General features: G+C 38.0%; 1 protein-coding gene across 2 annotated transcripts in view; it reads left to right on the top strand.

The window, feature by feature from the left end:
* LOC127660966 (transmembrane protein 150A-like) overlaps positions 1-15,867 on the top strand; it is a 40,401-nt gene extending 24,534 nt beyond the window's left edge. For both annotated transcript variants that reach the window (XM_052151473.1, XM_052151472.1), the window contains 2 exons: positions 13,180-13,357; positions 14,966-15,867. In XM_052151473.1, coding sequence (XP_052007433.1) covers positions 13,180-13,357; positions 14,966-15,210 — 423 coding nt within the window. In that variant the 3' untranslated portion in view covers positions 15,211-15,867. The remainder of the gene's footprint in view (positions 1-13,179; positions 13,358-14,965) is intronic.
* The last annotated feature ends 10 nt before the right edge of the window (positions 15,868-15,877 follow it).

The following is a 15,877-nucleotide window of genomic DNA, read 5'->3' as shown; positions in this document are numbered from 1 at the left end:
TAGGCAGCTATTATAGAGGGAGCATGAACTTTCACCCCTGCAGCATTATGAACTTAATTATTCATCATCTTAGCAATTTTGTTATTAGTTTAGAGTGGTTTTGGTTCTGTTCCCCTGCATATTTGAAATGTTTCAAATCCAGCAAAGTTACTCCCCTGCATTACTTCAGAACTCCATTAAAACAAAATATTTGGCTATTTGTACATGTCTGTTAGCTTCGAGGTCAATTAAAAAATTTGCTTCTGATAGGAATTGGATATACTGAATTGAAGGTGTACCTGTGGATGTGTTTTAAGGCCTATCTTCAATCTCAGTGCCTCTTTGCTTGACATCGTAAAGAAATCAGCCAAGACCTCAATGTGGGCCTCCACAAGTCTGGTTCATCATTGGGAGCAATTTCCAAATGCTTGACGGTAAAAGGTTCATCTGTACAAACGATAGTACACAAGTATAAATACCATGGGACCACACAGCCATCATAACGCTAAGCAAGGAGATTTGTTCTGCCTCCTAGAGGTGAATGTAGTTTGGTGTAAAAGTACAAAATCAATCCCAGAACAACAGCAAAGCTCCTTGTGAAGATGCTGGAGGAAGCAGGTAGACAAGTATCTATATCCACAGTAAAACAAGACCTATAATGACATAAACTGAAAGGCTGCTCAGCAATGAAGAAGCCACGGCTCCAAAGTTTGCAAGTGCACATGTGGACAAAGATCTTCCTTTTTGGAGAAATGTCCTCAGGCCATAATCTCTAGCTGTTTGGTCATAATGACCATTGTTATGTTTGGAGGAAAAAGGGTGAGGCTTGCAAGCCGAAGAACACCATCCCAACCTTGAAGCATGGGGGTGGCAGCATCTTGTTGTGGGGGTGCTTTGCTGCAGGAGGTACTGGTGCACTTCTAAAAAAGATGGCATCATGAGGGAGGAAAATTATGTGGATATATTGAAGCAACATCTCAAGACATCAGCCAGATATTATATTATAAATTATATTATATTATAAAATATTGATGAATCATCTTGCACTCAGGGGCATACATACATTTTTGTCCAATCAAATGCTCTCTAGAATAAGAATGGCCCTTTCCAAATACCACCTGCCTCTGAATAGCAAGTGCCACCATGGTCCATGGCTGTGACATAGACTATAGCTTATTGGCTATTAAAAATGGGATGAGCCCTTTGTCCTACCTTTGATGTTATGTGGTCTTTAAGCTTAGTATGTCAGCTAGATTGCAGTTTGTAACAGTTTTGTATTTTACTTTAAAACTCTGCTCAGTATGTCCACAGCAATGCTGTAATGTATCTGTAATGTCTTAAGCCATTACGCTGATACAGGGACCACCCACACTGCGTGTGGAGAGCAACATTTTGTACTGACTAGAGATCCATGTTTGGGTGAACATGTGATGTCTGCAGTCTATTAGGTCACATTTTGCAGCCCCCTCCCACACCAATTTTCTGTTTTCCTCCATCTGGAGCTGGACAGAAAAAAATCAGCCCTGCCGTCCTCGCCTCTGCTTTGCTTGTGTAAGAGAAACTGCCCACCATATTGTGCTTCAGTGTCAGGACTTCATTAAGATTAGCTGAGTTGTTAATGTGAATGCTGTTTGCTAAATAAAACTTCCTTGACTTCTGAGGTGTAAAAGCTGTATTGCCAATCTCTCAAGTGGATTTTTGAGAAAATGTGTTTAAGTCAACAATAAAAGGCATTCATAAGTCGTTTAACTTCTGTAATGCGAAGCATTTCCGAGTAAAACAGTATAAAAATGTTTCGTAGTGAAAAATGTAGGACAGGACTTAAAGGCATAGTTCACTCCAGAATAAACATTCTCTCATTTATTCACCCTCATGCCATCCCAGATGTTTGACTTTCTTTTTCTGCAGAACACACAAAGATTTTTGGAAGAATAATGCAGCTCTATAGGCCTTTTTTATTTTTTTTTATTTTTTTGCTAGAGAATGGTGACCAAAACTTTGGAGCTTCATAAAGCACATAATGTCCGCACAAATGTTATCCAATAGACTCCGGCGGCTTAATCCATGTCTTTTAAAACGATCATATAAATGTTTGGTGACCAAAATGTAACTCCCTTTTCTCTATAAATTCCTATCTCAGGAATTGATTGGATCTATGAAAAGTGGCTGATTCATTCCAGAATGTGGTCAGGTGGTTGGAGTGAAAGGTAGGAAAAATAAGAGGGCTAAGTGACAAGGAGTCTTATTAGTGACAAGGAGTCTTGGTAAACTCTCAAAGTCGTTTGAGAGGTTACCAAGGCCAAGTCCATGCGAATATGACATTTTTGAAAAAGTTTTCTCTCTGTTTTGGCTGGGTATTGATACAGATTTCATGATTCATTTAGATTCCTTATGACATTTTAGCTTTTTTAGAAATTTGCAAAATCCTTGTATTCCATGAAATTTAATTTAGTACAGTATATTCCATACATTAGTAGTGCACCGATCAGGAAATTTGAAGCCGTTACCGATCTCTCTTTTTTTCTTTTTTGTTGTATTATTTTTACACTAAGATTGGATGAAACCGATGTTTGTAAAAGTGCCTTTTGCCACACTTTTACAAGTTATATTGTGCAGTTATACGTTTATGACCCACACCGTAAAATTACGATAACACTTTACAAAAAGGTTCCATTTGTTAACATTAGTTCATGTTAACTAAAGTAACGTTGTTAAATAATGAACTTAATGTTAGTTACAACATATACCATTACATTTTGAAAATCAAAAGTTGTATTAATTATTTAATGCACTATGATCTAACAATGAACAATTGTAATTTTATTCAATAACCTAATTCATAAAGGCTCATCATGGTTTATGGTTTGTTCATGATATGTAATGCATTAACTAATGTTAATGAATGGAACCTTTTTATAAAGTTACCAAAATTACATGAATTGTGAATTGCTAACATTTATTTGTTTTGAAACTGTTATTAACAGAACTGTTGTCAGTATCAAAAGGTCATAGTGATATACTGGCAACCAAAAAACATGAGAGCATCGCACACAACAGAGATGCATAAAAAAAATATGAAAATGTATCCATTACAAGCTCTAAAACTACTCCAGTGAGAAATCATTCAAATCTATGATTTATTTACTCTCTTTGGTGTCTTGTTAATTAATTATTAAGCAAATGCGTGAAGACACTGTGCCATTATGGTTAAAATTGAATTGCTGTGATTAGTGGTAATGTGACCAATATTAATCTGATTTAAATTGGGATCCTCACTGAATAGTGCTGAGATGAGTGACTGATGATGAGATATTGAGGCACCTGGAGAGCGAGCATGTTTAATTGACACCGCAAGTGAGCACATTGAAAGTAGTGAAGCTTAAAAGTGTTCATGATCGCTCAAACAATCTCTGTCGCTCAACACAATGTCTGATTGTCAAGACTCGTGTTACATCACATGTACTCAGATTTGTAAATGCATGTTTATTTGTTGTTTAATCCAGTTTTTATACCCGTTTGCAGTTTCTTTATTCTCTCTGTGCACACATTGCAGCGAGTAAGAAGGCAACTTAATATTCATACATGTGTAATTCTTACATATTTTTAATAACAAACCTGCATATTCATCTGAATAATAGCTGAAATGTCTGAAAGTTTAAATTCGTGAATACTTGAAATTGACAACAATTCATCTTTCAGAGGCCACACTGTCATAAATCAAGGGCTGAGAAAGTGCTTGTAAAGCGGGTTAAGGGAAAGGAAGCGGCAAGAACTGGCTTGACAATATAAATGATAATTTTAATAACAAACTGAACTAAAAACACAAACATAAACACACAGAGCAGCTGCATGTCTCAAACTGTCGTCACCGGCCTCCTTTATTGGGGACCGGGCGTGCGTTGTTCCAGCCGGCCCCACCCTCCTCTGCTCTACTGCGCTCATTCATTAGAGTAGCAGTATGCATGTGTGATTCCCTGCTTGCTGCAAAAAAGATCGGCCCTGATTTAAGGCTGACTTGAGACGAAGATCGGCCATTTTAAATAATTCAAATTGCATTCTATTTCCATTTACTAATAAGTAAATCAATGTAAGTATTTACATTGATATGCGCAAACAAGTACTAAAATGGTACTGCCTCTTTCAGAATAGGATCAGATCTGTGAGCATCTCACAGGATTTGTTTTTGGTTGAGTGCACATTAAAGTTACACTATGTAACTTTTAGCCCTCTAGCGGTTGAAGTATAAAACTGCAAGTTCCTTGCAGAAGGACACTTTACCTCAATTGTGATTAGGCACTGCCCTATTGTCATGTACTACACATATATTAAAAAGTGAAACTTGTGAAATGGCTGATATGAATCCATTTAAAGAGACTCTATTTTTAGTCGAAGTCAGAAGTTTTCATACATCTTAGCCAAATACATTTAAACTCAGTTTTTCACAATTCCTGACATTTAATCATATAAAATATTCCCTGTCTTAGGTCAGTTAGGATCACAACTTTATTTTATGAATGTGAGATGTCAGAATAATATTAGAGAGAATTATTTATTTCTGCTTTTATTTCTTTCATCACATTTCCAGTGGGTCAGAAGTTTACATAGACTTTGTTAGTATTTGGTAGCATTGCCTTTACATTTAAGTTGTCAAACATTTTGTGTAGCCTTCCACAATGAGTTGCTGGAATTTTGCCCATTCCTTCAGTCAGAACTCTAGGCAGATCAGGTTTCTAGGCATCCTTGCTTGCACGTGCTTTTTCAGATCTGCCCACATATTTTCTATCGGAATGAGGTCAGGGCTTTGTGATGGCCACTCCTGTACCTTGACTTTGTCCTTAAGCCATTTTGCCACAACTTTGGAGTTATGCTTTTATGGTCATTGTCCATTTTGAAGACCCATTTGCGACCAAGCTTTAACTTCCTGGCTGATGTCTTGAGATGTTGCTTCAATATATCAACATCATTTTCCTTACTTGTGATGCCATCTTTTTTGTGACGTGCCTAATGCAGCAAAGCACCCTCACAACATGAGATGGTTGGAATGGTGTTCTTTGGCTTGCAAGCCTCACCCTTTTTCCTCCAAACATAATGATTATGGCTAATCATTATGGCCTAACAGTGAAATTTTTGTTTCATTAAACCTGAGGACATTTCTCCAAAAAGTAAGATCTTTGTCCCCATGTGCACTTGCAAACTGTAGTCTGGCTTTTTAAGGCAGTTTTGGAGCAGAGGCTTCTTCCTTGCTGAGCAGCCTTTTATGTTATGTCGATATAGGACTTGTTTTACTGTAGATATAGATACTTGTCTGCCTGTTTCCTCCAGCATCTTCAGAAGATAATTTGCACCAAATTACTTTCATCTCTAGGAGACCGAATGTGCTTCTTTCGAGAGCGGTATGATGGCTGCATGGGCCCATGGTGTTTATACTTGCGTACTATTGTTTGTACAGATGAAGGCATTTGGAAATTGCTCCCAAAGAGGAACCAGACTTGTGGAGGTCCACAATTTTTGTTTCTGAGAGCTTTGCTGATTTCTTTTGATTTTCCCATAATGCCAAGCAAAGAGGCACTGAGTTTGAAGATGGGACTTAAAATACATCCACAGGTACATTTCCAATTCAGTATGTCTCCTATCAGAAGCTAATTGTCTAAAGGCTTGACATCATTTTCTGAAATTTACCTGCTTAAAGGCACATTTAACTTTGTGTATGTAAACTTCTGACCCACTGGGAATGTGATATAGATCAAAAATGTTATTTATTGCTCCAAAAATACTTTATTGGCTTACACTTGCTCGCAATGTTTAGACCATTAAGTCTTTGTCAGGTAAAAAAAAAAACATTTAAAAATGTTCTGGTATAAAAACAATGTGAAGTGTCAACAGCTTGTGCATTTCTGTGACTAATATGTAAAGAATGAGAGGAAAAAAGCCTAAGAAAACAGTGGGACACATAATTTAGGAATCTCTAAACTGTAGCAATGTTATAAATACTCAAGTCATAAATATTAGGAAGACTGAAATGGTAACTTAAATTAATTTTTTTTTTTTTTGATCGGTATACAAGAGTAATGTTCGATTCATTAAAGCACGACAAGCAATATAAGCTTCAACAACCCTACCAGAAAATATCCAAGCAGTATAGCAGGTAAACAACTTCGCCAAACAGTAAAAAAAACTGTTAAATCCATTAGGAGAGTGATTTCATTCACTGCTGTCCTCACCCTTGAAACTGCGACTGGACTGATTGAACCGCTGTCATACTGTGATTAGAACTAAATGTTTCTGTTTGTTGTTCTTGATCAATAACTGACTGTAAAGAGCTCAGTGTATTAACAGAGACTTTATACAATGACAAATGGATATTATGTTGTTGTATGGACTGAGATATTTCCTAAAACGCTGTCGACAGGATTTTTTGTCTGCGGGTGAAACATTGCATTTTAAAGAAATTTCCATGTACATGTGGACAACACACACAACAAACTTTTTTTTACATTTATATAATAATGTGGACTGATAAATCAAAACAGTAAGACCTAGAATGAAGAAAGTAAATAATGTTGATTTTAATTACATGTTGACTTGAAGTTCAAAGTATTCTGTGTACAACAGGGCCATTCAAATCTGATCCCGGAGGGCCTCTGTCCTGCAGAATTTAGTATTAACCATGCTCTTACACACCTGCCTGTAATTTTCAAGACATCCTGAAAACACTGATTGGGAGGGTTGGAGTTAAACGCTGCTGGAGCAGATTTGAATTGCCCTGGCATACAACTTGAATCCTCTTGATTGCAATACCTTCCAGCCTGTCAGTAGTTTGTCTTTGAATAGTTTTATTAGGACATTTGATTCTAGACATACTTGTTCCATTCAAAACGCTCAAATCCCAAAATTGGCATTTTTTAATGTAAGTGGGATTGCGCCATCCTCTCTTCCTGTGTGTGTGTGTGTGTGGCAGGAGAGCCAGGAATGAGCACATGGCCCTAACACAACATCTGCTCCTCATCAGCGTGCCTGCCCTTCTGGAGCACTCCACCACTGTGGTGTAGGATGACAAGAGGGTGCCATCAGACTCATTACTATCTGAAATACTGGAAGTCACGTTATGTAACTGCGGCACTTTCGAGTTTTCTTTTTTTCTTTTCTGAATGTGGTTTGAGAGAAACAGAAGATAAGTTGCATGAAATGAATGAATAGTGTGTAGAGCTCGCGTGTGTGTGTGTGTGTGTGTGTGTGTGTGTGTGTGTGTGAGCGTGTATTTATCACTTTGTGGGGACCAAATGTCCCCATAAGGATAGTAAAACCCGAAATTTTTGACCTTGTGGGGACATTTTGTCGGTCCCCATGAGGAAAACAGCTTATAAATCATACTAAATTATGTTTTTTGAAAATGTAAAAATGCAGAAAGTTTTCTGTGAGGGTTAGGTTTAGGGGTAGGGTTAGGTTTAGGGGATAGAATATAAAGTTTGTACAGTATAAAAACCATTATGTCTATGGAAAGTCCCCATAAAACATGGAAACACAACATGTGTGTGTGTGTGTGTGTGTGTGTACTGTTTTGAGAGTGTGTAGGGGTGCAAATCTTTTGGCATCTCAATCCTCAGTGCATTTTAGTTTGTTAGCAACGGTCAAGGGGCAAAATTCTTTTCATGTCCTTCCAAACCCATATGACTATTTCTTCTACGGAACACAAAAGGAGATATTTTAAAGAGTGTCATGGTTGCTGATTTACATCCAACAGATCTCGATAGTGACTTGCTTTAAAGCTTAAAGCACCCAACAGTTTGATTAGTAGTGCATGCTGATGTGTATCATATTCCAAGACTTCTAAGGGCATTCGATCATAATTTGTATGACGAACAGACTGTAATGTAAGTCTTTATTCTCTCAAATTAAATCATTGATTAACTCCTCTTTAGAGTCCAACTCAAATATGGCGACATTTGAATAACATCAAACCTCATGGGTTCTTGCGTGTCTCATAACCAAATGCCATAATACAAAGAATGAGGTTTTATGTTATTGACATGTCGCCATACATGATTTGGAATTATTAATGATTTGATTTTGGTCTGTTAATCCAACAAAATATTGGTATGCCTTCAGAATATTTGAAATATGATGAACAAGTCACATGGGCCACTTTTGACACATTTGGGTGCTTATTTTAAGCTTTAAAGTAAGGCACTACCTACTGCTCTTGTATGGAAATCGGCAATCGTGACATTCTTTAAAATATTCTTTACAGTAATATAAATATATGTGCCATTCTGCAGTGTTGCACAGTGTATGGCACTTCTATGTTTGTATCGTGGAATTTTTGTGGATGCATCTATAATCATTTGGGAAAGAATTGCCCCCCATGCCTAGTAGTATAAAGGTAGAGGTGTGTGGGTCTCCGTTGCTGCAAACCTGTCTGAGCTTGCTGAAAAACCTGCCCCACGTTACTCCTCTTCTGGCTTATGTTTGCTTGTGTACTAGAGATTTCTGGAGAGCTGCTAGAGTTCCTGTAATCTTATATGCATTTTTTTTTATACATGAATTTGAATTAATGTATTTGTTTATATGTGTGCTTGTGTGGTCCCCTATAAACATTTAACTACACTCAAAATCCCTCAATGGAAAGCGTTTGTTCTTGCTCAGTCTGGATTGAATCATCCTGGATAAATGAAGCATGGTGCTCTTCCTGTGTTGGAATGTTACCTTGCACGTTTGTGTGTGTGTGTGTGTGTGTAGGTGTGTATGTGCTTGTGTTCACAAAGGGTTCTCCCTTGCTTGGGCTTGACAGTTACTACCTGCCAAAGCAAACTGCAGATTCCTCGTGCCAGCATGTGAAGGACTTTTCCACTGCATTCCCAGGACAGAGAATGGGGTACCAGATGGATCATGGGGGGGGGGGGGGGAGTTATGCCTGGTCATGGTAAACAAAACCCCAATTGTTATTCAGTCAATTTAAAGCTAAAATGTATAATATCTGCACCTCTAGCATCATCAAACTGAATTGCAAAAACTCTTGTTTTTAAATGGTTGTCCTGAACACTCCCGTCTGTCATCGGTCGAAAAATATCAGCCTGATCTCATGAAAATTACACAACTGTGTGACTTTTTTTGTTAAATTAAACAACATGGTTCATGTCATGTATCCCTGCAGTTTCGAGGTGAAATGTCCATAAGGAGTTGATGCATAGAGAAAACGATTGAATCGTAACACACCTAGCCCTGCCATTGAGCCAGTAGTGCTGTGTCGTGCTAGTCAGTATGCTCCGACAAACAGAGCAATATTTGAAAGCAACACAGGGCCAGTGTTTGCACTTTTCAAAGAAATCAACCAGATGGCTTATTTATAGTCATCTCTGCAAATTAAGTTAGGACAGGAGAAAGTATCTGGTAACACTTTAATATTCCCTTTGTTAAGGGTCATAAAGGGGTTCATTAATGATGAATAAGTCATTTACAAATGCATTATTAATAATTTAAATACAGTTATAGCAGTATGCATAAAAAGGGCAACTTTTATCCAATACTTTCCAAATAGTGAGTATTTTTCCTTGCTTGTTATAAATGCTTAAATAATATCCTTATTAGGTGGCCTGGTTAGCTCAGCGAGTATTGATGCTGACTACCACCCCTGGAGTCACGAGTTTGAATCCAGTGACTCCATCGAGGTCTCCTAAGCAACCAAATTGGCCCGTTTGCTTGGTAGTGTAGAGTCAAATGGGTTAACCTCCCTGTGGTTGCTGTGTGTGGTTCTTGCTCTTGGTGGGGCACATGGTGATTTGTGCATTGGTGCAGCGGAGAATAGCGTGGGCCTCCACATGCAATATGTCTCTGCGTTAACACGCTCAACAAGCCACGTTATGAGATGTGCGGATTGACTGTCTCAGATGCGGAGAAAACTGACTTCCCCTGAAGTCCATTATCATCTCCACTGTTGAGTGTGTTCAGCTCAAGGTTGTTGTGACTGCAGCCAGCTGTTCAACCTCCCATCTGTATGCAGACTCGTCAGTCGCGGATGAGGCCAATGACCATGGTGTCATTTGCAAACTTGACAAAAGGGTCCTTGCAGTGCAGTTATTCGTGTACAAGGGAAAGAGCAGTGGAGGGAGAATGCATCCCTGAGGAGCATCAGTGCTAATGGTGAGGGTCCCGGATGTGATTTTCCCCAGTCTCACTAGCTGCTGCATATCAGTCCGAAAGCTGCTGATCCACCGACAGATTGTGGTTAGCATGGAAATCTGGGTCCGTTTGGTTGAGAGAAGATCAGGCATGATTGTATTGAAGGCTGAACTAAAGTCCACAAATAGGATCCTTGCATAAGTCCCAGGTCTGTCGGTGTTGCAGGATATAATGCAGTCCCATGTTGACAGCATCATCCACAGACCTGTTTGCTCCGTAAGAAATTGAAGGGGTCTAGCAGGGGTCCAGTGATGTCCTTCAGGTATGTTCAAGTTTCTAATGATGGCAACTCTTTAATAAATGCTTCACATGTGTCCACTTTACATTAATGAACAATTTAATAGATTTACTAATGTTGAATAGTTATTACTAAGCAGTTATAACATGTAAGGTAAAATTGGTTCACTAATTGGCAGGTATTGCAAGCAAGTCAGCATTTGTTTTTCTTTTTGTATCAGCAGCATGGAATCACACGGGTCTTGTTTCAGATGGCCCGCACCAAAGAACTAGTCACTGCTTTGACAGTTTCCGAAGTTCATTGAATGAAATATATTTAGAGGTTTAGTTTGAGGTCAAATAAAAGAGGGCCCAATTTATGTTGTGCTGTTTTTGTTTCAAATGGCAACCTTATTTGCCATCAGTGCTTTCTCACATGCTGGTTTTTATGGTGTCATTCTGAGCCCCGCCCCCAGATTTACGTGCATTTAAGCATCACGTATGCAGGCGAAATGTGATTGGTTGTTTTCAACCAGATCTTCCAAGAATGATTGAAAAACAAAAACTAAAGTCATTTTCTCCATGATTCTATTTAGTTTTCGTTCGTTTTGATGTGCACATTTATTGTTTTCATTTTCTTAAAACACCCATTTTTATTTTAGTTAACTAAATCCACCTGTTTTCGTTTAAGTAATAATTTTTGTTTACGATATTAACCTTGGTATTCATTATTTATTATACATTTGTAAATTAATTATTAGTCTTGTAAAGTGTTACCAAGTATTTTAACATAAAAAAAGATGCTCTTCATCTTTAAAATCTGTTGTTTATGATATGAAGACAAATTCTAGAATGTGTTTTCGTTGTTGCTACTATCTGCACAAGGGAAGAAAGGCAGGCATTCAACCACATGTTTTCGAAAATATATATGAGGGATTTCTTCTGTCGCTAATTTAGCGACCCAAGGCATGAGACTGTAACCCGCACACAAGGATAGACTTCTGTAACTGCGCTCTGCTGGAAGTCTGTGTGCCTGCCTGGATCTTAGTCACAGTTCCATATGGAAAATGTCAAAAATTGCTCACTCTTTACTCGGGTGTTACTCAGCTCTTTACTTCGCTGCTGTAAACCTTAAACCAGCCTTATTTGCTCATCTAAGTTGGTTTAAGTGGGTCACCCAACACTTACCATCTGAAAAATTACCAAACCCTTCAAAAACCATCAAACCTGTCAAGTCTGACCTGTGGAAACTAGCTTGGTGGTCAGCTTTGGCTGGTTTAAGTTATTTTTTTTCCAGCAGGGTTGAAACAAATAAGGTGAATGGTGATTGGGCATTACTACGTGTGTCCATGGCATGTGTCACATAATGATAGTCTCATCCAATGTGCATTGTGGCAGTGCTTGTTACTCACATTACAAGGAAGCATTCTCTGGCTTCGATCCCTGTCCTTAAGCATTTCTAACATTACAGTGCTGAGAACATTTGTCCTTGTCCTAATGACTGTGCGTGTGTAAGCACGGAGAACCGCAGCTCAATATTTAGATGTACAAATGAAGGGGAATTCCTTGCCTTGAGGGAACATACAGGATATCATTTCCAGAGATAATCAATGGTTCTCTAACAATAGTTGGAGATGATTGATGGTTTCCAGAGTTACTGCTGCAATACTTTGATATTTAGCTTTCGTTTGTCTGCATACAAAATTGAAAGTAAATGCAACAGGATTTGATTGGAAGAATAGATTGAAAAAGTGAGTGAAGGAGAGATATAGGGTGCTTTCACACTAGCACATTTGGTGTGCACACTGGTTCGAATTATGTCAAAGTTGGGTTTGTTTGGATGATGTGAGCGATGTTTTCCGAACAGTAAATGGAGTTGATGGAAGGAAAAGTGTGTGTGTGTGTGTGTGTGTGTGTGTGTGTGTGTGTGTGTGGGAAAGATTTAAAGTCAGTACCTGCATCCAAATTTGTGTATCAGCACCAGCCTAAACATTTCCAGAGTGAGATATACAGTAAACTGATGATGTGGTGGAGTTTTGCCCTCAGTGTGCTATGGTAGAGGTGGAGCAGTTTACTGCAGCTTGTTCTGCTGCCCTCTGCTGGTGTTGTTTAGAAACTGCCACATGAGTTGGAAGTGATGTGGCATTGTTTTCTCACTTTCCTCTGTTTTCAGCTCTTAGATCATAAACACATGCCACCCAGTCATGTGTGGTGAGTACAGAAATGCTTTTAGCAATAAAAAATTATAGCTTCTCTAAATGTGTTTTTTCCATAGATACAGTTGTCAAATAAGGCCACGCCCACTTTTGGGGGAAAAAAAAATCCTGATTACTGTAGTTAGCCATCCCCTATTTCTACGGGGAAAAATATAAAAAAGTCCAAAACACTCAAAGTAAAAAACATCACCAGCAAACCGAATAAAAGAAGCTAAATGAAGAAGACTACTGTGAAAACATGCAATTCAGCGACAGGATGACAATTACACATCTAAACATATGCATCTCTGCAGCAGACTTTACTATGCATTTTTTGTCAACATAATTCATTGTACATTTAACTGTTGAAACAAAAGTGTAAAAACAACAAACTTTTAAAAGTGTTTTTTTCCCTTATTTTTTAAAATTGCAAAATCTATTGGCCATTTCTCTTAGATTACCCAGTAGTAATGAATGGGTAACTACGGTAAACAGAATTTGTTTTCCCTCACGCTAAAGCGCACCCCGAGTATGGCACGTTGCTGACTGTATGTTTTGTTGTCACTGGTGGTTCTGTCGCTAATATGCACTGGTGTCTGTCATTGTGTTACAGGTGGATAATGCCAAGGTTCTGCACTATGTTGGTGCAGGGGTGGCCTTCCCCACAAGTATGCTGTTTGTGTGTTTGCAGTCTGCGCTGACCTACCGCCTGGCCAAGACCCCGGGAGAATATAATATGGGTCACTTGCGCCTGTTTATGACCCTGCTGGCCTTTGTAGCTCTGGTGCTTAGTATCCTTGCCACTCACACTTCCTTATTTTATCTTATTGAATGTATATTTATATCAATATTTTTTTGTTTGGTTAAGGTATGGGTGGAGTGACGCTATATATACATATACATATATGTCATGTGATGGTAGAAATGTGTCAACAGGAAGAGATTTTACAATTGCGTTTATACCACCGTAAATGCATTGTGCGGCTATTAGTGGGAGGGTCTACTGTAACACTATTTATACGCAAGCGTGACAAAGAACTGTGGGGCACAAACAAGCCAAGGCAAAGATGAACCTATTAAAGGTATAGCTTGCCCAAAAATGAGTTTTTCCTCATCATTTACCCAGATATGTATGACTTTCTCCCTTCTGCTGAACACAAAGTAAGATTTTTAGAATAATATTTCAGCTCTGTTGGTCCATACAATGGAAATGAATAGTGGCCAGAACTTTGAAGGTCTGAAAAGCACATACATGCAGCATGAAAGTAAATCCCATGACTCCAGTGGTTAAATCCATATTATAATCATATATAAGCAGATGTTATATGATAGATGTGGGTGAGAAAAAGATCCATATTTAAGTCATTTTATACTATAAATCTCCACTTTCACATTCTTCTTTAGTTTTTGGTGATTTGCATTCTTTGTGCACATTGCCACCTACTGGGCAGGGAGAAGAACTTATAGTTCTGAAGACATGAATTTAACCACTGGAGTCTTAAGGATTACTGTTATGCTGTCTTTGTGATTTTTGGACCTTAAATGTCTTTGCCAACATTCTCTTGCATTGTATGGACCTACAGAGCTGAAATATTCTTCTAAAAATCCCTGTTTGTGTTCTGCAGAAGAGAGAAGGTCATACACATCTGGGATGGGTGAAATGATGAGTGAGTTTCTTAATTTTTGAGTGAACTATCCTTTTAAGGGGTGTTTGTATAATGCAAATGGAGTGTAGTTGTTTTATGCAACTTGCTTTCACATTATTGAATTCAGTTGATGTGCAGTCTGTAATGTGAAGTGCTCTAGTTTGAATATTATTTTCCCAAAAAGTTTTCAAAGTGTAAGATAAGTGTTTCAATACCTTTTTACTTGATGGTTACACAACTTTATATTTTTAAAGCCATTCAATGTTTTTTTTTTTGCTGTGATTTTCAAACATTTATGAAACCAACATGGTTAAAAAGATAACATTTCTTTGTTTAAAAAAAAAATAATAATTTTGATCACCTCAGACAACATCATTTGTCAATGACCCTATTTGTCCATCATGTAAAAAAAAAAAGAAAATAGAGAAAATAGTCAAATTAAATGAAATACTCGCAAAGTATTTAATTCACCAAATGATCCAAAATAGGCATTCGCACTTTGTTTTTTTTTATTTACAACAAAAGTAACTATACTATGATATACAGTTACAGTGATTACTTGTACTGTGATGTTTTCATCTTACTGCCCACCTCTAGGAAGGTTCATTGTGGCAATATTCTCACATATCACATCTCCCAAAATTTTGAATGTCCTGTTACATTCAGTTGTGATAACACTCAGATGATATTTTGTTCTTCTTTTGTTTTTTAATACATAATTTCCTATGATTCCTTGACCAAACTGTGCTCCAGGTGGGGTGTTTTTTGTCCAGGAGAGTTTTGTTCTGCAACACGCATCTGCCATTTTTGAGTGGGTTTTCTGTGTCATCATCATGCTCTTCTACGGCACATTTGCTTTTGAATTTTCTGGGATTTCCAGTGACACAATGATGGTGCTGGCCCGAGGGCAATCTCTGCTGACCTCAAGCCGAGATCATAAAATGGAGTCGCTTAGTGGAGCCAATCAGCACCAGCCTGAGAGTCTGTCCGTAATGTAACCTCAGTGTCCAATAACTGCTAATATGTCTCAACACAAGAACTGCAGAGGGAACAGAAGAGAAAGTGGAACCTTGCTCTCATACAACCAGCTTACCCTTGCCAAAGGATCCAGTTCAGATTTTGCACATTTTTGAGAGACCAAATCTATGCCTCCTTACACACCAGGGACCTTTGAATCCAACAGCTTCCATGTTGAGAAAAGGGAACTATATCGACTGGATGTGTTGGAGATTCTGTTAGATTTCATCTGGATTTTGAAAGCATCTGTGTAACTTGGATAAAAGCAAATACAGAGTGCTAGCTGAAAACTACCTGTGTCTGTTGATGAAGCCTTCTGCAATCAATATTATACTCAAGCATTTTAACATAGTGCCTCAAAACAGATGTTATTGTGCCAATTCTAGACATTGCAAGACAATGAATACCAAAATGCTGATTTTTATCTTTGCCTTTTGTTTTTTTAAAGGCAGAGATAGCATTTTTCTTTTCACGTATCTCTGATCTACTTAACTGATCAGGTTGTTTTGATTTTACCTTAATGGCGTCTAAAATTCCATGTTCAATATCATTACCACTGTGCCTTATAACAAAGAACCAAATACAGCTATTTAATAGAGCTAGACATACGTTGAAAGTCATACATGTAGAAAAACTGTCCAAGCCTTG

The sequence above is a fragment of the Xyrauchen texanus genome, chromosome 20 (genome assembly GCF_025860055.1).
Source record: "Xyrauchen texanus isolate HMW12.3.18 chromosome 20, RBS_HiC_50CHRs, whole genome shotgun sequence".
In the NCBI taxonomy this organism is placed as follows: domain Eukaryota; kingdom Metazoa; phylum Chordata; class Actinopteri; order Cypriniformes; family Catostomidae; genus Xyrauchen; species Xyrauchen texanus.
This window is presented reverse-complemented; position numbering and strand designations above follow the sequence as displayed.